The following is a 22,615-nucleotide window of genomic DNA, read 5'->3' on the forward strand; positions in this document are numbered from 1 at the left end:
TTTCTGAAATAATAGGGATTGTTAGGAATGCGATGGAACATAAAATGGCCAGTATTGTATTTCTATTATATAAATCTATGGTATAGCCCAGTGGTGGCGAACCTATGGCACATGTGCCAGAGCGGGCACTCAGAGCCCTCTCTGCGGGCACGCGCACCATCGCCCCAGCACAGAGCCGGCAGAAGGCGAGGGCAGTGCGTTGAGTTGTCAAGTGAGTAGAAGCACCTCGGATGGGGTGCCAGGGTATGTGTGCGCAAAACGGAGCCATAACCTCCAGGGCACGCGGTTTCCCTTGGGGAGCCTCTGCTGGGGGGTGGGACGCAGCTCTGTGCACGCGCTCAGAAGTGCGCTGACGTGTTGGTGGGCTGCAGAGAGTTCCGAGCAGCCGCCTTTCTCCTGCTGCTGTGAGGTTGAGGCTTTACACACCCTCTGGCCAGGGCCAATAGGAGCGGAGTCAGAAGTGGAGTGGATGCTTCGTGCTCCCCAGCTGAGCTGCCTGCTCCCACTCCTACTTGTGTGCAAGCAGGAGCAGGGTGGAGATCTCTCATCTGGGAAGCACGAAGCCTCCACTTCTGAGAGATCCCCTAGGAGCGGGAGCGGGCAGCTCAGCTGAGGAGCACCTGGCTGCCTGCAGGGGCTGCCTGCAGGCCAACCTCATCAACTATTCAGGTTGGCTGCCTTCACAGGGTTGCAGGGGATCTGATGCATAGGTGGGGGCTCCTTTAAACTTCTCCCTTGAGGGGAGTGCAGCCGCGAATGTGATGTAGCCTGCACCTCCCCAGCTGAGCAGCCCCGATCCAGCTCAGAGCAGCCCAATCCCACTCCTACCTGCCTGCTCAGTTGCTGCCCCAGCCCAGCCTTCCCTCACTCAGCGCCTCCGGAGCTGGAAGAGGGGGTGGTTGCTGTTGTGGCTGTGATGGCGGAGGGACAAAGTGCTGGAGGGCAGCAGGTGCCTGCTCGCTTGCCGCCCAGCCCGCCTTTCCTCATTCTGAAAACGGAAGTGTGGCACTCAAAATGGAAGTTATACTCAGAACAGAGCACGTTCTACTTCTGAAAAAGTTCGAAAACCAGAACACTCATTTCTGGGTTTGAAGTGTTCGGGTTCCAAGTAGTTCGAGAACTAAGCCGTTCAAAAACTGAGATACCACTTTATTACTCCACATGGATGTGCCAACTTCCCCTTCTAAACTAAAACCTCAGTATTCAGGTTAAATTGCATTGTTGGCGCTTTGCGATAAATAAGTGGGTTTTGGGTTGCAGTTTGGGCACTCGGTGTCTGAAAGGTTCTCCATCACTGATATAGCCACATTTGGAATTCTCTGTATAGTTCTGATCATCTGCCTATAATAAGGTATTACAGAGCTGGAAAAGTCTGGGAAAAGGTAAACCAAAATGTTCAAGGGATTCAATGTTCAAGTAGAAATTTTCTCAAATAATAGGGATTGTTAGGAATGTGATTGAACATAAAATGGCCAGTATCGCATTGCCATTATATAAATCTATAGTATAGCCACATTTGAAATTCTCTGTATGGTTCTGATCATTCTGCCTGTAACAAGGTATTACAGAGCTGGAAAAGACTGGGAAAAGGTAAACCAAAATGTTCTAGGGATTGGAGTACCTTCATAGGAGTGAAATGATTGATACATATAAAGTATGAATGGTGTTGAGAAACTGGATGAGTGAGATAATTTTCTCTCTCATAATACAGAATTCAGGGCTACTTGTTGAAATGCATAAACATTAATAAACTTGGGGGAAACAGAAGAAAGTTCTTATCTAAGGGCACAGTTAATCTGAAATTTGCTACTACAAGATGTAATAACTTACATGGACTTCTTACATGATCTTAAAGGGAGACTAGACAAATTTGTACGTCTCTCACTGACTGTTAACTATGAGAGAACTAAATGGAACTTTCATGTTGGAATATGATTTTCTCCTTAAAAGCTATTGTTTGCGGGGAAAACAGTAGGGAAGATTGCAGTTAGCCTTCTCTGTTTCTTGAAGTATCTCGTTGATTTTTTATGAAAACAGGATGCTAGATCCAGTGAACCTTTGATCTGTTCTGTTCTCGAAGGCATTTATATTCCCAGGAGCACAGTGAGACAATTCTGAGATTGATATTTCATGTGCATATATACTAATCCCAAGTATATCTTGCTTCTTGAAAAAAAGTTAAAACTTTTATTTATTTTATCTTTGGGGGCTATTTTTAAAGAAGCAACAATATATATTTGATGAGAGCAACTAAAACCACAAGCTGCTATGTAAATTGAGTTAACCTTTTGTTTGTTTTTTAACAGGTATAGGCTACTGCAACAAGAGAATAAAGTGATAAACAATTACTTTTGCAAACTACAGCTGCTTTTTGAATGCATTTTTAATACAGTAGTGCTCCAGAAGATGATAAAGAAATGATAGCAGCTCAAGAAGCAACAACTAATTTTGCTCTGCTTCAGTAAGTACCTTAAAATAGAAATGTTAAATGATAAACCCACAAAGCATCTTCCTCCCCCCCTCAACAGCAATGATATATACTATTATATATATGCCTTAAAATTATGGCTTATATTAAGTCAGTAGTCCTAGCATCATTTCATCATCAAAGAATTATGTGATGTTACTTAAAAAGATTGCTTGAACAATTTAGCCAATATCAAAGGGTACCTGCCATAAATATTTGTCTTGTGACTTCTTCAGATGTAATGGCTTTTTAAACCATATAAGTTCAATGATGAAGGAGGTGTTGGAGGTGTTTCTTGCAGATTTGGGGTAGTGTATGTCAGGTGTCTTCCACCTTTTCAGACCCAAGACCCACTTTCTTAATCTTTTAGCATATATTCACATGAAGGTAGAGCTGTTGTTGCAACTCACCTTGGATCAAGCTGCAACCCACTAGTGATTCCAGACCCACTAGTGGAAGACCAGTGGTGTAGGTAATGAACTACTTCACAACTGGCTCAAACAGGGTTGCTGAGTGTGCTCTTTTTAAGATACTACAAAAGTATTACTTTCTGAGGATGAGCAAAGAAATGAGTGTTACTCTGACTGCATTGTTTTTCCCCTTTAAATCGTGTGCTGTCTAAATTTTATTTGTTCACCTGATGTTAATTGCGCACAGTCTGTTGGTTTGCTGCTTCCTGCAAATCATGCTGGTAGTTTATTCAAAGTTATGCCCATTGAGCTTAGTAGGGTTTACACTCTAGTAAGTTTATTTTGAGTTGCAGCTTAAGTGAAGTATCTGCTTGCATCAGGAAGATAAACTGATATGGATGCATGCAAATTTCATTGTTATGTATGCAGTATTCTTGTCACCATTTAAATTTTTCAGATGATGGGTAGGAAATATTCTTTATCCACATATTAACTCAAGGTTTCCTAGCTTCTGCTCTCATCCTTCCACCTCTCTGAATTGGCATGGTGTGTATCATATGCTGAGACCACTCCTGTACTGTCATGGACTGGCTCGCTTCTGACATGTACCTTCTTGTTCGTATTGAAACCTGTTCATATTGAAACCCTGTTCAGCCAGGGCAAACTATTTTGCATCCAGGTAATAGACATGGTAAATAAAATACTTTCAAAATAAAGGCATACTTACCAAGAATATAAAATATGTCTTTTTAGGGAATCTGAAACACATTTTTCTTCAGATACTGACTTTGAAGATATTGAAGGAAAAAATCAGAAACCAGGAAAAGGAAAGGTATGTGTATTTGGCATTCTCAGTCATATAGACTGGTGGCAATGTAATAAAGCTGGTTTATATTTTATATAATTTTTGAATGAAATTTTATCCATGCAGTAATGGTGACTTAAGTGCTTGTTTGAATCTGAATAATGTTGGTGTAATAGTGTGTGGGGAGGTTGCAGATTTCTCTTCAAGTTGAAGCTGTTCTTCTCATGGAATGTGTTCCAGAGTGTTCACACATCTTTGGGGGCAGGTTTACCAGGGATAGGTTGCTACTAGAATGGGCAGGCCAGAAAGTCACTGTGTACATGCAACCCTTTATATCCTGGTCTTTGTGTTGAAAACTTTTGTTTCAGCAAATATAAACTGGCAGAACACAACGGGTGCTAATAGTGGTTTATAGTAAATAAAGATTCCAAAATCTAAACCTCTGGTAACACATAATAATACCTGAAATAGTTCAATTACACTTTTACTAATAAATAGATTTGCTTTTGATATTTATACAGACCTGTAAAAAGGGGAAAAAAGGTACAGGAGAGAAGGGGAAAGTTGGAAACGGAGCAGGGAAGCCTGGTGGTCCAAATCGAATGAATGGGCATCACCAGCAGAATGGTGTGGAAAACATGATGCTGTTTGAAGTTGTTAAAATGGGCAAGAGTGCTATGCAGGTAAGTCTTTTTAGGGGGTCTTAAAGTGAATATTCAAGTAGTGTAAATAAAGCACTCTATAAAATTGAAACTGTCTAAAGAGTTGGGCTCTTATGCACATCCTTGATGTTATATTTTAAAACATAAATTTTTTAACAGCGAGACAACTATGGGGAGGGGGAGAGATACTAGCATTATTCTCTTTGTTTTTGTTTGTTTGTTTGTCTAACCGTTGGAATGAACCCCTGGAAAGTTGTCCAAACTCAAATCTGTCCCTCAGTTCCCCACTCTGGCTATAAACTGAGCATGACCTCATGAAGAAATTAATAAAAGAACATATAATCATATTGGCTATGTTTGAACATAAACTAAATAATGTTTTAGCATTTTAAGTTCCAGTAAAGCCCTGGGCTCATAAAATCCTTTCTCCTTCTCCTCTGGTGCAGCTATGAGGAGGAAGGCAGAAATTTCTATTGAACAATATTAACAGCAGTTTAACACATGTGCGATTTTTGACTGTGAAGGCAACTTGATAAAACTTGCTTGTTGCAGCAAACCATAGTTAAGGCTGACCACAGTTTGCCCAAATATTGATAACAAGACATGCTGTTATTAAGTGAAACTTCCAAAGTTCTCCTTCAGAGGGGGAGAACATAATCCCAAGACTCTGTGCGCCAGTAGTGGTTTAGTCATACTGGCCACATGACCCTGAAAGCTGTCTGTGGACAAATGCCAGCTCCCTTGGCCTGAAAGTGAGATGAGCACCACACCCCATAGTTGCCTTTGACTGGACTTCATTGTCCAGGGGTCCTTTAACTTTACCTATTCAGAAATTAATTTATGAAGCTAATTCTACCAGTATTGGCAGAATGACGTACTTTCTAAATTCCAAATCTTAAGAGTTAGTGTGCATTATTAGTGCAGGTTTATTTAATACTTCTAAATTATTTTGGTTAATGGAATCATTTGTTTGTATCTAGATACAAACATAAAAATAGGTTGATCCAAAGGTACCCTTCTGCTCATAGGGGGCAGCATCTGAGTTGAAAGGCACCTTTGGATTAAAATCAGTGCACCTAACTCTTTTGTCTCATTGTCATCAATCTGCAAGCTATAGTTTTAACTGAGAACTGTCTTGCTTGATTAAAACATTTTACCTCTTTCACCAGTAGAAGCTGCTTACAAGCAAAATACTTTGTTCACAACAATTTAGACTTCTCTGTTTCACGTAACTGAAGCAGGGCTGGCAGAGGGGAAGGAGAAGGGAAAGTTGTTTTGTGTGAGCAGAAGAACATTCTGCTAGTGAATGCATATAGCCTAATACTTTGAGAAATGAAAGAAAGTAAAGAAATAAGCAACTTAGTTTGCTGTTTAGAAGAACTGGTTCAGGGAACTTTATGAGCTTATTATAATTTTTTGATTGGTGGCTTTTTGGGGTGGGTGGGAGCTGCATCTTGAAAAGGTAGTTACAGTGTATTTAATGGTGGCTTTATTTATTTTTCCCTAGTCTGTGGTAGATGACTGGATAGAATCCTACAAACATGACAGGGATATAGCACTTCTTGATCTCATCAACTTCTTTATTCAATGTTCAGGCTGTAAAGGTAAGAAGTGTATTTGGAAGTAGCGTTTACTTCCTTACAGACTTAAAAAAAAATTCGAATCCCACCCTTTTTTCAATTAACTATTCAACTTAAATGTGGGGGCTTGGCTTGCAAATGCCTGCCACCACTCTCTCTCTTAAGCACAGCTGGCTAGACATGTTTCCATTAGACTTGCCTGTCACAGAGTAGCTCAGTTCAGACATGATGCTCAAGTATGGCTAAGGAAGCACAACTATGGTTTGTCATGGCACCTGAATTTATAACCCGAGTTTTGTTACCAGCCAGCAAATCAGAACTGGAAATCACTGTTTGAAGTAGGCTTGCAAACGATGGCTTGAGTTGCTAGGATGTCTAAATTTCACAACTCAATGGTCACGTAGAAAGGAAACAATGTATTCACTCGAATGGGTTAGCTGCCTCTTCTTTAAAGATTTGAGAAATCTTCTTCAATAAACACTTTAAAAAACAAACATTGCAGTGAGTGAGGAGGTAGAAGAAATAGCATAGTTTGCAGTATTTTCAGTTCTTGTTGTTGGAGAGCAAGACTCGGTTCAGATGTCACTTTCTCAGTCTAATAAACTATGTTTTATTAGCTTGAGAACAAGCCCTGTACCATAAGGAAATAAAGGACTACATAACTTTTAAAAGGCATCTGTAGGCAGCCCTATATCGGGAAGTTTTTAATGTTTGATATTTTACTATGTTTTATATGTGCTGCAAGCTGCCCCGGGTGGCTGGGGAATAAATAAAATTATTATTATTGTTATTATTATTATTATCTCTCTCCTCCTCCTCGGTTCTCTTGCTTGTAAAAATTGAAGACATTGTGGATTGATCTTAGGCTGCCAACTAGGATTTCATGTGTTTGTGAATCATAATATTTCAGGATTAATTTATTAACAATATTTCTGTAGTGGCTTGCCAGAGATTGAGGTGGCATACAATATAGCATATAACATGTTTTAGAAAATTCTAACAGCCAACTGTATAAAAACTTGCATGTTAGCAGCTTATAAAGCAGGCCTTGCCTGAATTTGTAATTGTTTGTATACACAAACAGTGCTTATTGTCCAAACATTAAATGACATTTCAGTTTAGTATGTTCCTGCATAACGTTTTTCCCCCCCACAGAAGTTAAGGTCTGTGATACTGTATGATGTGATTTTAAATCACTATTTGTTACTTGTAGGGGTTGTAACAGCAGAGATGTTTCGACATATGCAAAACTCAGAAATTATTCGGAAAATGACTGAAGAATTTGATGAGGTAAATTTTAGACATATTTCTAGAAAATTTGTCATGCATTTATGAAATGAACTATCATGTCGCAGGATATAAATGTTTGATGTAATACATTGCATTACAAAGGATAGTGGTAGGGTGGAAAGTTAATAAGTAAAAGCAGTGGAAATGAACTTACAGTTAAAACATGCAGGTAATAATGATGGCATCTCTTTTGAAGGGATGTTTTAAGCAGTGCTAGAAACTCAGATATGTAAGCTAGCCACCAAATGGCACTTTAAACCTAAGTTACGATCACCATAGTGGAATGTTTGAGTCTCCATTGGAATAAAAATCACCTCAAAAAATAAACAGCCTCACTGATTTTTAAAGGATTGGAATTCAGCATCACACTAAGGCAATCATTCTTGTCAGGGCAAGCTTTTTGACTTGCCGGATGGAACAGTCCCCTCTCTTTTGCCCCTGTGCGCTGTGGTGGTGGCTACTTCAATCCCCCCAAGCCAGTTTGGGGGGTGGCTTGTGGAGGAAGGGAATAAAGCCCCATTACAGAAGCAGAAATCCTTTATTTCACTTATTGTATTTATATCCCACATTTATCTTCCAAGGAGCTCAAAGTAGTGTACATGGTTCTCCTCATCTCTATTTCATCCTCACAACAACCCTGTGAGGTAGGGTATGCTAAGAGATGGTGACTGGTCGAAAGTCACCCAGTGAGCTTCATGGATGAGTGAGGATTCAAACTCTGGTCTCCCAGGTCATAGTCCAACACACTGACTGCAGGGCTTCCATTGACAGGGCTCTTTAATGGATTCCCACCCAAAGTTGGCACTGAGTGATAAATAAACTAAGGTCTTAACCCCACTTCTCTGGGGTGTAAGGCTGAAAATTCTATATGTACACCTATCTGGAAGTAAGTCCCATTGAATTCACTGGAGATTACTTCTGAATAAACTTTCATATGATTGCATTACAAAACTATAACACTAAGCAAAAGTGGTGGGAACCAGGTTTACTGAGTATTATTGGAACTGGAATGATAAAAATGAATGTGAGTACTTAGAGGAGACCTTGAGCATTGGTATATGCATTTTGTGAAAAAGAAATGTAGGTCCTGTGCCATGAAGGCACAAAATGTCATGATATGGTTTAAGTCCACAAATAACTATATATTAACTATCATTTTTATAACCATTTTCCTTTTCAAAAATTTCCTGTGCTTCTAAATGGCTGATTAGCACAACCATTTTTTAATGTTGCTCAAGACTTTCCAGAAAGTAGCAAGCCACACCATGTGAGTTAAGAGGCGTTCATAAGGCTGATGGCCTTGTCTGAATTCCACCCACCCCACTTCAGTGTGAAGTACAGTTGTGTCAATTGGTCCTAAAAGAAAGGATAGCAGTGATAACAGTAGAAGAGAGTCAAAGGGGACACACACACACACGGAAGTAAAAGAGAGTCCAGAGAACCACTAGGGACCAAAGAGTTGTCTTAAGAGAAAAATACCTGGCCAGACAGTGGGTTGTAGCCAAATAAGTTCTGCTTAGAGTAGACCCATTGATTGTAATGACCCTGTTAGCTATGCCTTGTAACTTAAATGGATTTACTTTGAGTAGGATTAGCTTTGACTAGAACCCACAATTCTGAAATCCTATCCACTAAACGTTAGAAATCCTTCTGAGCTTCATTCTGGAGTATGAAAGTTCACTTGTTTTGCAAACATCCCTTTGCAGCCCTGAGGTTCTGTAGCTCATTAAAAAATAAACCTTGGAAACTTAGTTTATTGAGATGTTAGGTTGCATGTTTATGGAATAAAAAGATGAGCACCATGCAGCTTTGGCCTCCAAGTGTCCTTGGCGGTGATATTCAGAAAGCAGCTTCTGTTCTCCTCCTGGCTCCATTGTCTTAATTTCTCCCCCTCTCCACCCAGAGTTGCCAGCAACAAAAATCTCCACAGATGGGTTGTTTGGAGCATAGTGGCGTCTTTTGCTGCCATTCTACTACACGAGTTAGCTGACTTTTGTGGTAGTGTGACAGTAAAAGACGCTGCCGACTTGTGGAGATGTCAAGAGTTGCTGGTGATTCTGACATCTCTCCAGCTTGGCTGGCTGGTATGCAGCAAGAAATGCTACTGTGTGCCAGCCAGCCAGATGGTGATGTCAGTCACCAAGTAGATGGTTGTGAGTTGCGAAATGTGACTGGCGACCAGTGAATTTTGAACACTGGTTTTCAGGATAGGGTGGGGGACCTCTGGCCCAGAGGCCGAATATGACCCTCCAGGCCTCTTTTGGGCCCTCAAGATTTTCTCTGTGCCACACCTGTCTCTGCTCTATGTCCTCCTTGAGTGCATAATGCCTGTTCTGTGTGGAAGTGTTTGTGTATGTAATCCTCTGCCTGGCTTTTGCATGTCTGGAATGTAGCCTACTGTACAAAAGTAAGAATCATGTGTGGCTCCGCCCACATGTCCCTGGCCCCACTCACCACGGGCATGTAATCCACAGAGGGCTGCCCATGTGGGCCTACAGCTTTTCAGCTAAAGAAGCTTCTCCATCCCTGTTTTAAGGGGAGCGATGAAATACCAAGCATGGATAGAGATAGGTGTCCCAAAGAAGTTATTGGAAGCAAGACATTTAAAAAGAATATACATTTCCAATGTTAAATAATGGCTTGTGACAGTAATGAAGAAAACAATGGACAGTGGAGTTTTGAGAATTTTTGCGTGGGATAAATTAAAAGATATTAACCCAGGGCACTGTTAAACAGCCATATTCATATTATTGGCATTGTTAGATTTAATATTGTATTTAAGTTTAGAAACAATATGATATGTCATAAAGACGTGGAATATTTGATAAGTATTACATATGTATGTACATGCCCCTACACAAATATCATTCTACTGTTTAAACCTTGAAATACTGTTTCAATATGTTTTTTTCAAGACTGCTTCCAACTATTCATCTAAAAGGGTTTAGCTGTATTTCTTAGCACAATGGTAATAAACTGCACAAGAGCCATACATATTCTGCTCTGAAGAGGTTATCAGTTTATGCCTTAATAAGGGAGCTCCTCTCCAGAAGTGTGTATTTTCAAGAGCTAAAAAGGACAGTTGACTTCAACAGTAAACTGGATGTCTTACAGATTGCTTATCATTGGTTTCTTTTGAAATCCCTGCGTTGTTTTGAAAACTGCTTGTTGGCATCTCAGTTTATGTAGTTTTCTTAAAATAACTTCTTTCCCCAAGGCTATTCCAGAGTGATTATTATTATTCTTGCATGTTCAAATGCACCTGCTGCCTTGAGAGTTTTGGTTCTGCAAAAAATTGTTGTTTTTGTGGTGAGCAGAAATCTTGGTTCCACTTTGGAAAGCAAAACAAAACTTAGAATATCTTATGTACTAAAGAAAACAAGGATAATCATTTTTGTGAGGAGCATTTCTTGGGTCTTGAAGAATGCCGATATTTACTGCATTTACTTCTGCTGTTTTAGTTCCTCAAGTCGTCTTATATTTTAACAAATAATAATATGAAATATCATTAACATATATTTGTTTCCTGTTGTAGGATAGTGGAGATTATCCACTTACCATGGCTGGTCCTCAATGGAAGAAATTTAAGTCAAGCTTTTGTGAGTTTATTGGAGTATTGGTCCGGCAGTGTCAGTATAGTATCATATATGATGAATATATGATGGACACAGTCATTTCACTACTTACAGGACTATCAGACTCTCAAGTCAGGGCATTTCGACATACTAGCACACTGGCAGGTAAGCAGTCTTTATTAGGATGATTTTGTGTATTCTCTTTTTAAGTCTTAAAAGGCATCCTGAATAATGATTTCTCCCATATTTTATTGAATTTGCGATGACTGGTTCAGAAATCTGCAGTAAGCCAAAGAGAAAAACATAGTTTGATAAAATAGATATCTATTTGCCTTCCTTAAAGTGGGAATAATCACAGTAAAATAAAATATATATTGGGCTATATCCAAAAACTGAGATCATCCTCACTGGACTCCCTCCTGTATTACTGAATGTTAGCATGTGGATGCTTTGTTGTCTCTGCCTTCTGAAATAAAGCAGCTGCAACTGGAAAAATGTCCTTGAGAATATGGCTATGGTTGAGAATATCTGCCCTGGGTTCTGCCCCTGGGAAAGCTTTTTGGTACCAGGCAAAGACATGGGATTTGATTGCCACCCATCCACAAAAAATAGAGTCTCTGAATAAAACATATGTAATGAAAAGCATTTTTGAAAAGTTTTGGGTTATTTCAAATGGTTATGGAATAAGATACTATACTGTTGTAGAAAATATATTCCTGTTGTTATATAAATGAATACATTTCTTATTTATGCTAGTTTTTGTTTTATAAACTTACATACAAATGCACACATACATTTCTATGTGTGCATGTGTTGATTGTAATTTAATTTAGAAAAATAAAATAAATTATTCATATGTTTGTACTGTAGTCATTCTAATGGGCCTGTTTTGATAGCTCCTCCAATAAGAAAATAAAGATATAGAGGCAAATCAAGATAGTGGTTCATTAAGATCAATATTATCTAGGTTGCATGTAACCATCCTTTCAATTTCTGAATGAATCATTCAAATGGTGCATCCCTGTACAAGTTCACTAAGAAGTAAGTCCCCTTGAGTTCAGTGGGACTTATTGCCAAGTAAGTTTGTATAAGATTGCAGCCTTGTTTACATTGAGCAGTCTAATTTAAATGTACTATAGTGGTTTTGTCTCTATGTCTCATTTGGCAGTCTTGATAATGTCTTTATTTATTTTTTAAAACACATGCACGTTAAGTGATTTTATCTTTCATACTTTTTAGCTATGAAACTGATGACTGCATTAGTGAATGTGGCATTAAATCTGAGCATTAACATGGACAATACACAACGACAGTATGAAGCAGAACGAAATAAAATAATTGTAAAACGAGCTAATGATAGACTGGAGCTCTTGCTACAAAAAAGGAAAGAGGTTAGAGCCTTTGTCAATTATTTTAATTTCTAAAGATTTTGATGCAAAATGAGGTGTGCTGTCAGTTGATTGTGAAATTTATCTTGCCATTGCTTAGTTATTGGAACATAAGAATAGCCTGCTAGATCAGGCCAGTGAGCCTTCTAGTCCAGCATCCATGCCTGTGGGAAACCTGGGAGCAGAACATGAGTGCATGAGCACTCTCTTCTCCCACAGTTTCCAGCAACTGGTATTTGGAAGCATTGTTGCCTCCAACTTTAGAGGTAGAGCATAGAAATCATGGCTAGTAGCCATTGACACCCTCTTCTCCATGAATTTGTTTAATCTTTTAAAGTTTTAACACATCCAACACAACGACCAAGTGTGCAAAAGATTCAAATAGAGTGGCATGCCCAAGGTCACCCAGTGACCACATGGGAGAGGTGGGCTCTCCATGCATTTGTCTAATCCTCTGTTAAAGCTATCCAAGTCGGTGGCCATCACTGCCTCCTGAGAGAGTGAGTTCCATTGTTTGCCTATGTACTGTATGAAGAACAAGACAAGGACCCTAAATCACCCCAATCATATAGTAAACCAGTATGCCAAGATAGGGTCTTCCATAACTGCTAAGTGTTTGAATAATATTATAAATAAATAAATATGTAAATTCAGATCAAACCTGATTGTATCAAATTAATTAAGAAGCAATTGCGGAAAAAGCCTTTGTTAGGCCTGAATGACCCTTTCTAGCAAGAACCCTTCAATAAGTGAATCTCAGTAGCATATTTAAAGAGTGGGTTGACCTAATGTTAGAAGTTTTTGTTAATAATCACTTGTCAAAGCTACTAAGATTGCAGTGTGCCACACGTCAAAGGTGTTCATGATCTCTTCCTGGCTTGCAAGAGTTCATAATGTCTCTACGCGAAAGATAATAACACATCAATACAAAATACATGGAACTTACTGTACACTTTTGGAGAAGCATCTGGTTACTAGATTAATACTACTAAATCATTTATTTTCGGAATACTGTAAATCTGAAAGCTCAAGTGACAAACACCTTTTATAAATACTTTGGATTTCATTTAAAAATCAGCCCAATAAAATATTGAAGAGTTTGGTTGCACAGATCACAACTATAACAAAATAAGCACAGAAATAGATGAAGATCTTGAAAGGTGACAGACTCTTTCTCTGTATAGGCAAAATATCAGCTATTTCTATGATTATTCTATCCATGGGTGTAGGCTTGTTTCAAGGAAAGCTAACCAAGACAGCCCTTTAAAAGACTATGTTGACTCCCACCAGCTGGATTTGTGCTGTGTGGAACATTATATACAATGGAGTTTCCTTTTTACCCCTTCTCCAAAAATTGAGTTTTTAGTTTAGTTTACTGTGGGTCCTCAAACTTTTCTGCTAGGTGGCACTGAGCATTAGTTTTTCTATGAAATTCTTACCTCCAGAATTTAGCTACTGTGTCATGAGTCTTCACAGGATTTGGATCCTAGCTGACAATGATCTTACTGTGCCTAAGGCACAATATAAATATAATAATAGCCTATCCGGCTGGGTTTCCCCAGCCACTCTGGGAGGCTTCCAATAAAATATTAAAATACAATAGTGCATCAAACATTAAAAGCTTCCCTAAACAGGGCTGCCTTCAGATGTCTTCTAGTATTGAAGTATTGAAATATTGAAGTACAATGGCTGTAGTTTTAGTTTCAAAGTTCCTGTAGCATGAATAGAGTAAATAGTCAACATGCATGTCATCTGGGTACAAAGGATGGATGTAGAGGATATATTTCTTTTCCTATGCATTCTATCTTCTCCTTTTCCGTGGATAATCTCACTTTGGCTAAAGAACTATTGGGCAGAGTCAAAGTGACTCTTCTTCCAACATGTGCACCATACCTGAGAACAAGTGGAGGCCAAGGAAGCATTTCTTTCCAAACTGGGGAGCTGGGCTCAGAGAGCCTCTTAACTGAACTTAGTGCCATTTAATCTCCCTACATTGCTCTTAAGAGAGCTTCTGCTTTCTTTTATGGGATGGTGTCCAACATTGAATCACTTCCTTCCACTCTCTGGTCTTAGATGTCTCTAGATGATTAGGTTCTCTGCAAAAGGTAAAAGTGAGTTGACTGAAAGCATGGTGGGGCAACAGTTCATCAATGCTCATAAATTGCTTTCTCTAAAAGAAACACTCCACCTCACCCCCTAATTGTGTGCACTCTTGTAAGCATATCTTCAAGCTTCATTGTTTCATTAGTATAATTTTAAACTTTTACGGATATTTTATTCATGTTGCTATCCTACTGTACGGCATGTGGGGAACATTTGACCCTCCAGCTTTTGTTGCAGCTACAACTCTCATCAGCCCCAGGAAGCCTGGCGAATGGCAATTGTAATACAGCAACATCTAGAGGGCCAAAAGTTTCCCACACCAGTATGGCATGCAGTAGTGTTCACACACTGAAAATGATTTGTTAATATGCAATTATTTAAACAAATTCACCTGTCCCGTAATCTTTTTTGAGAATTATTTCAGTTTTATAGACATGTATTGTGTCCGTATATCTCTTAAAACTACAGTTTCTTCATTTGGCACTTAATGTATTTTTCAGCTCCAAGAAAATCAGGATGAAATAGAGAATATGATGAATGCAATTTTTAAAGGTGTATTTGTTCATAGATACAGGTGAGTTCAGTTGCTCTGTGCTATAGAACGGGCTAAGCTTTGCTTGTGATTATTTTATTTATCATATTTTACTTACTTTTCAATTCTCTTCCAGGGATGCAATAGCTGAAATAAGAGCAATCTGTATTGAAGAAATTGGGATTTGGATGAAAATGTATAGTGATGCCTTTCTCAATGACAGCTATTTAAAATATGTGGGATGGACAATGCATGACAAGGTAAGATGCTGTGTACCATTTGTCCATTTTCAAGGTTTTCAGAATTATTGAGAATAAAGCAGCAAAACTAAACAAAGTTAGTTTCAGTACAGGTACAACATTTTAAATATATATTATCTGTTGGTTTTACGCAAAATGGAGAAGTACAAAAGTTAAGTTATATGAATTACATTCCAAGAGGTCTTTGAGTCAAAAGCGTTTCACAAGTTGTTGGGCATTGCTTGGGACCTAAGTGCCTGCATGCACGGGTTCATCAGGCTCTTTACAGTGTGCCTTGTCAGTAGTGGTGCCATAACCCTGGAATGCTTTTTAGGAAGTCTGTTGGTGTGTGGTAAGCCATAAACTATGGTTTATTGTGAATGAGCAGTATGCTAGCACACACTGTCAAATCGCTCCTGCTGCACTTCTCTCCTAGTGTGAGCAGGAGCAATCAACCAGGAACCTTAGTTTCTATCAATGTCTGAACCAGCACATGGTTTTCTTTCTCTACAAACTACAATCTGTGAAACTAAGGCTCTTTCCCAATTTGTGGTTTGTTTGGGAAACACAAACTACAAGCTCTGGTTTGGATTATAGCTTGTTGCCCTCACTCGGGAACGAGAGCAGCTGGAGCAATTTGCCAGCATGCAGTAGCGTGCTGTTCATTCACAGTAAGCCGTGTTTATGGATTACCATGTTAGAATGCAGCCAGTAGTTGTTTGGATCCCAGTCACAATCATAGTGAGGAAGATTATATTGTTTTTGGGAATATTGCCTGTTTGATCAGGAGAGTGCTTGGTTATTAATATGACAGCAACAAACCAAGAACAGTAAAGACCTGCAGCATTTAACTTTGATTTAGAATAGATGTAGAGCTGTTCAATCAATGAATGCAGCATGTCATGTTGAAAAATGATATTTAAAGCCTCCATGTGTTTGATTTTTTTCTTAGCAAGGGGAGGTAAGACTCAAATGTCTTACAGCTTTGCAAGGGCTTTATTATAATAAAGAACTGAATTCCAAATTGGAGCTCTTCACCAGTCGATTCAAGGTTCGTATTTTTACTCTTTCATTTAAGCTAGCATTTTCTCTCTCTTTCATTTAAGCTAGCATTCCAGACTTTCCATTTTTAACACTTGTCATTTTAAAACTTTGTTTCCCCCCCATCAGGATAGAATTGTGTCTATGACTCTAGACAAAGAATATGATGTGGCAGTGCAAGCAATAAAACTACTTACTCTTGTTTTACAGTAAGTATCTCAGGCCAGTGTGTAATATAAACATGTGGAGTTAATTTGTACATTTTGTTTACGTGCACTTTGACAAAGCTTTGAACATAGAATATCTGTTTTGCAGTGTCACTTTTATTATGTTGCTTATGGGGCTGAAAGATCTTTTTTTTGGGGGGGGGGATTCAGTTTTTATCATGCTGGGATACTCTGAGCAGGTTTTTAAGTAGTTCTCAACAGCCATTTGTGCCAGAAAATGTCATGATTCCTTGATATATTTGTTTAAGGGCCCAAATTCGTTGGTGGGTTTTTTGTTCATGCCCACAGTGAGCAGCAGGGCAGCCTAAACTGACTTAGTGAGGTCACCTGTTCTGCTGTGGTAATTTTAAAAGTCCACTGATTTCATGGAAGTTATTTGTAGGTGGTGTAAGAATTCCTACAGCATCTTCACCCAGTTTCCAAGCAGCTGCAGCTATCAACTACTTAGCAATCAACCGGATTCACCCTGTCTCCATTATATCATTTTATTGCCAATTACATTTCATTATACTTGAATAAAAATGTCTGAGAGAATTTGGCCCATTTCCCACAGTGCAAATAATATTACATATAAAACTGCTGTAGTACTTGACCAGCCCTCCATTCATAACCAATTCTGGTAGCTATGGGACATGTCAACTGTTGGCGGCAAAGATAACTTAGCTGTCAGCATTTACCTCAGATCACTTACCGTTTTTTTTATACAGCTGTTCACAAATTTAACAAGCAGCTAATGAAACTCAGTAAAATGAAACTAGTTATGCAACCCCTGAGCGGTTGGTGTACATGGCTTTGGACTGCAATACCTCATGGACCACCTCCCCCCATATGAACCAGTCGACCTTGCAGTCATCATCTGGGGCCTTCTTTGTGTGCCTTCTCTGTGAGAGGTCTGGAGGCCAGCAAAACCATAATGGATTTTCTGGGTTGGCTCCCTGCTTGTGGAATGCTCTCCCCTGAAATGCTCACCTGACACCTTTGTTCCATAACTTTAGGCATCAAGGAAAAACATTCCTCTTCTACCAGTCCTTTGGCTAATTAAACTATCTATGGCCTTTTAAACTGTGGGGTGCATGCATAGTGTTTTCATTTGTTACTGTGATATGTATTTTTGTGCTTTTATATTGTAAACCTAGCTCTGTTGGCTTTGTGATTATTGTTTCTGTACTTTTATTTTTGTCTACATCGAAATATTAGTCACTTTGCTCCTTTTTTTGATTTTAATGTTAACATCAACTTTGAATCTCTTCGTTCTTCCTTAAGATTTTGGGATATATATTTTTTATTTTCATTTCTAGGAGTAGTGAAGAAGTCCTGACTGCAGAAGACTGTGAAAATGTCTACCACCTGGTTTACTCTGCCCATCGTCCAGTAGCTGTAGCAGCAGGAGAATTTCTTTATAAAAAGTAAGGCAGGATAATGTTTTTGTATAAGTACCATTTATGAAATGGTTAATGTTTTCTGTAATTAGCATACTATGGATATGTTTTAAACAAAGTCTCTCCTCATGAGGGAAGCAATAATTGAATGCAGTATAGTTGCTTCAGACTGTAGGAAGTTACACACACAAGTATCACAACTAAGTTTTATTTCTCTAGTTCCACCTGAGCAGGAAATCTCAGTACTGTGCTATATACAGGCCTATGTCAGAGTCAGTTCCAACCAAATGGGGCTTGATAATGTTAAAGGGGCTAAAGTTTGTTTCTGGACCCCATTTGAAGTGCTCGTTTTGACCTTTAAAAGTCTCATACAGTTTAGGGCAAGTATGCCTGCTCACACTCTGTGGACATCTTGTGCCTTTCACTGCATGCCACAGCTCTAGTAAATGGACAGCCTGAAAATCCTGGTGGTTTTTGTATTTATGGTTCAGTTCAGTTAATGACTTAAGGTTTTTTGGTGTGATATCTGACTTGACAAATAACAATTTATGGTTGATTAGCAAATTGGATGATCATAAACGAGGATTTGCAAACTAGTTTCCACTAACTATGGTTAGTGGAGTGCAGGAGGTATTATGCAGACTTAAGATGAGTATAGTTTTATGGAATTCAAAGCATAATACAATAAAATACAATGTGTAATAAACAAAAGAAGCAATTTGGGCATCATTTGGGGGAAAGGGTTGTTTCCATTTCTGATCTGGAGGCAGTGTTCTACTTGGAAGTAAATTCCAGCAGTTCAGTGGGGTTTCCTCCCAAGTAAAACATGCATGGATTGGGGACCTTAATGACTAAAGCCATTTGTGTGTGTGTTGCCCTGAGACGTTCCAAAGCAACTGCATAGGCCAGTGGTGTGCAAACTTTTTTTTAAAGAGGGCCGGAAATGAAGGGTTTTTTTAGGGTTGAAGTTGTTGAGCTTTTTTTTTAGGATTTTACCCCAGGAAGGAAACTGCCACAGGAGCCAGATAAAATCCGACAGGCCGGATTAGGTCATGAAATGAACTTTGGACTTAGGCAGTACTGAGGTAGACAGAGCATTGAGTCAGACTTGGTATAAGGCTCCTTCCTGTGTTTCTGTTTCAGCGGGACTATGGCTCAGTGCCAAGAACATCTTTGCACCCAGAAGGACCTTGGTTCAACTCCCTGCTTTGGTTAGAGCATGGTGATGATAATGCCAAGGTTGCATGTTCAGTCCCCATATGGGACAGCTGCACATTCCTGCATTGCAGGGTTGGACTAGGTGATCCTCAGGGTTCCTTCTATCTCCACAATTCTATGATTCTAAGTATGCAAGTATTTGCATTCCTGCTATCCTAACCCAACACACACACATTTAAACTAGGCCACTGAGTGTTCAGTCACCAGAGGTGAATATACAAGAAAGTGCCTCAGCGTTTGCCTAACAGAACAGAAAGTAGAAGTTGGAAAATGTGCCCCCTTTTTTGTTCTTCAAAATGTGGCAACCCTATTATAGGTAACCCTTCCATAGTGATAGAGGATGAGATCCCACATAGTGCCAGTGTACACAGTGGGAATTCCCCTTCCTCTTCTGCCCCCTACATCTCCCCCCCCCCGCCCCATCTATCTCAGAGGGTCCCTCAACCCACTGGAGCAGATTTTGGGGTGCATGGGTGACAGCAAGGAAAATGAGAAATAAAATGTATCACGTGTGCAAGTGGAAGTTCACTGCATCAGTAGGGTGCAACAATTGGATATTGTCTATAAAAGAGCAAACTTTTACCTGTTAATAATAGTTAACTGTTGCTCTTGAAAACATCATCTGTCTAGTAAATGCATATACAGCAATTTTTGATACAGCAATAAATGTCTGGTGCTTGTTTTTTTGTTCCCTTGCTTTGAAAGGCTTTTTAGTCGTAGAGACCCTGAAGAGGATGGAATTCTTAAAAGACGGGGGAGACAAGGTCCAAATGCTAACCTTGTCAAGACTTTAGTATTTTTCTTTTTGGAAAGTGAGGTATGTTTATGAGTAACTTGTTCATTTTATAGAACTATAGTTAAGATAAATGCTTGATTTTTATGGTGATTTCTTCCAGAAGAGCATACCAGGCATTCAAGACTTTCTGAATAGTAAGAAGTGTCTCACCCAAGTATAGCAATTTGTTTAAAAGAGCAGTAAAATAGTTTTGCCCCAGTTCATTTTATATACAGTGGTACCTTGGGTTACAAACGCTTCGGGTTACAAACTCTGCTAACCCAGAAGTAGTTGCTCCAGGTTGCGAACTTTGCCCCAGGATGAGAACAGAAATTGCAGTGCGGTGGTGGCAGCTGGAGGCCCCATTAGTGAAAGCGTGCCTCAGGTTAAGAACGGTTTCGGGTTAAGAATGGACCTCCGGAACGAATTAAGTTTGTAGCCCGAGGTACCACTGTATCTGTTGAACATTTTTTTTAACTAGGATGTCTTTACAAATCTGTTATTAAAGGGATTATTTATTTTACTGTAGAGGTAGTTTTTGATGATTAAACAGCTGCCTAGAGTGAGGCCGAGGCCTATATTTTTTTGGCTACACTAATTAGTGGAAAATGAGTTCATGAAAAGTTTTGGCTACTCTGTTAAGAGTATGAATATAAACAATATGGCCAGGAAGATTGAACTCATAGGCCACATTTCCTTTGCTCTTCTGTGCACCTCCAAATCTCTCCCTTTATGATTATTGCTGACACTGTTTAGCATTGACAGTTTTGATAATAGAAGCATGAGGGGAGAAGAAGAGTTGTCTGATTTGAGGTTCTTTGAGTGTTTTGCTGTGATTAGATCTTTCAAATAACCATGACTGTCACTGTCAATTAAAATGCAGCACACATTTCTGAATAAGTAAACCAGTTCAGGATGCTTAAATACACTTGTTTCAAGGGGTCATCATAGTAACTGCAAACAAGTAACAAAACATTTTCCTGGTTAATTGCCCATAATTCTGTTCAATATTAACACTTCCCTTTGAAATTATAAATAACAGGAATTAGCATTGGCTCTTTCACAGCTTCAACAACAGTAGGGCTTTTCCTAACCTTTGGGGTATACATATTAACTAGTTTTCCTGAGACAAAATGTTAAATACAGTTGAATCTTTTTTAGTTACATGAACATGCTGCTTACTTGGTGGACAGCATGTGGGATTGTGCCACTGACCTCTTGAAGGACTGGGAATGTATGAATAGTCTTCTGTTGGAGGAGCCACTCAATGGAGAAGAACGTAAGATTTCACTGTATTCTTCAGCATCAAACTTTTTCATAAGAAGACTTTATAGTCTGGTTGGGAAGGGGTTTTGAGTTTGGAGAGGTTTCCTTTCTCATGGAAGAGAAAGGGAAGCTCTTTTGTGTACAGAAATCTGGGTTGCAACCATTGGTTAGCAAATAGTCCACATGTCTTGCAGTCCATAGGTCAGTTTGGTTCTATGCATATTTCCTTGGAATGTACTCTTGGATTGGACATACTCTTTATGAAGCATAGTTTGTAGCCTAAATCTGTTGAATTTTTGTTGTTGTCTTCAACTTGGGGATCAAATGAAATATGTATATGTTTGATAAACAAGTTCTCCAGAGAACTATAGAGTGGATCTTGCAGTGATGAGGAGCGAAATCCACTTTCCCTTGGTCTCTCACCATGATTTTTTAGTATACAAAGTTAACCCCCTCCCCTATTTCATAGTCAAACCAGCAAATGTGTTTTAATAAACAAACAGATGTCTGGTTGCTCCTCAGTTTTTCTGTATAGGTGTTGTGGTTGTAGGAATAATGCTGTCTTGCAGATTTATATTGAAACATCATCCCTGATAATTTTATTAAACATTTGAAATCATTTTAATACTAAATCAGTACCTTGAGTTAATTCTGCAGATCAGTACCCTTGCTCCTGCTTTGTTCTTACCATGTGAATCTCCCATTTACTTTATTCTGTAAAAATAATACTGCTGTCTTCTTAAAGAAAGCATTAAAATGCAAATACAGCCTTGAATGTAGTACAAAAACTGTAAAACATTACTATTACTTCCAAACCTGAATTCAAACTCATAATTGTACACATTTGTTGTTTTCTACTTAATCTTGATGCCCCAGTTGCAAGTTTAAGCTATTAACATAATTCCAGTGGAAAACCTTTATTACTTATATCTAAGGCTTCATAAGCAGGTATGTTCTTAGGAAAAATGAGTTGAAATATTTTGATCTTTTTTATAATTTCAGCTTTAACAGACAAACAGGAAAGTGCACTAATTGAAATAATGCTGTGTACAATTAGACAAGCAGCTGAATGTCATCCGCCTGTAGGAAGAGGCTCAGGAAAGCGGGTATGGTTTTGTTTTTGTAAACTTATAGTATGGCAGTAGTGCTGAATTCATTCTCATATTTGATTTTAATAATAAGGCTTTCTAACAAATGAAAAACTGTGTTGGTAATTCTTCACATATGTTGTGACAGATGGATGCAGTACAATGTCAGTAATGTTGCATTGTTAAAATACGTATCAAAAGACCCTATAGTTGTGTCCCAAAAGCCTTTTAACTTTCATTGGATTATTACATTAAATCAGAAGTAAGATGTGCTGATTGGAAGATGAACTCATGCCTAGTGTACATATTAGTGAAAGTTTCTTAACTTTAACTAAATTATCTTTTGTCTCAAAGACCAGAGTAAAGCAATCCAAGTTCCAATACTGAAATTTGGTCATAGAATTGTGGCACATTTTTGTAGCATTAGCACTTATTAATTCTACGATGCAATAACTTTATGTAGTGTAAATTGTGTGGCTGTTGAAAACATGATTCTATACCCATTGCTTAACTTTGGTTGTACATTGGTTAGAGGATTCAGTTAATAAGCAACTAATAAATGTAAACAAT

At 38.7% G+C, this 22,615-nt stretch overlaps 1 protein-coding gene across 13 annotated transcripts in view; it reads left to right on the plus strand.

Moving 5' to 3' along the window:
• STAG2 (STAG2 cohesin complex component) overlaps positions 1-22,615 on the plus strand; it is a 61,996-nt gene that overhangs the window by 22,692 nt on the left and 16,689 nt on the right. For 8 of the 13 annotated variants that reach the window (XM_083596793.1, XM_083596785.1, XM_083596794.1 and 5 more), the window contains exons 2-16: positions 2,307-2,461; positions 3,631-3,709; positions 4,204-4,365; positions 5,852-5,948; positions 7,138-7,214; positions 10,750-10,954; positions 12,029-12,180; positions 14,781-14,854; positions 14,949-15,072; positions 16,004-16,102; positions 16,222-16,301; positions 17,618-17,725; positions 19,622-19,733; positions 20,853-20,970; positions 21,960-22,063. In XM_083596793.1, the coding sequence (XP_083452919.1) occupies positions 2,418-2,461; positions 3,631-3,709; positions 4,204-4,365; positions 5,852-5,948; positions 7,138-7,214; positions 10,750-10,954; positions 12,029-12,180; positions 14,781-14,854; positions 14,949-15,072; positions 16,004-16,102; positions 16,222-16,301; positions 17,618-17,725; positions 19,622-19,733; positions 20,853-20,970; positions 21,960-22,063 (1,635 nt within the window). In that variant the 5' untranslated portion in view covers positions 2,307-2,417. The remainder of the gene's footprint in view (positions 1-2,306; positions 2,462-3,630; positions 3,710-4,203; positions 4,366-5,851; positions 5,949-7,137; positions 7,215-10,749; positions 10,955-12,028; positions 12,181-14,780; positions 14,855-14,948; positions 15,073-16,003; positions 16,103-16,221; positions 16,302-17,617; positions 17,726-19,621; positions 19,734-20,852; positions 20,971-21,959; positions 22,064-22,615) is intronic. The other 5 variants (XM_083596787.1, XM_083596786.1, XM_083596788.1 and 2 more) reach the window with 1 other exon arrangement.

Source organism: Podarcis filfolensis (assembly GCF_964270895.1).
Source record: "Podarcis filfolensis genome assembly, chromosome: Z".
Lineage (NCBI taxonomy): Eukaryota > Metazoa > Chordata > Lepidosauria > Squamata > Lacertidae > Podarcis > Podarcis filfolensis.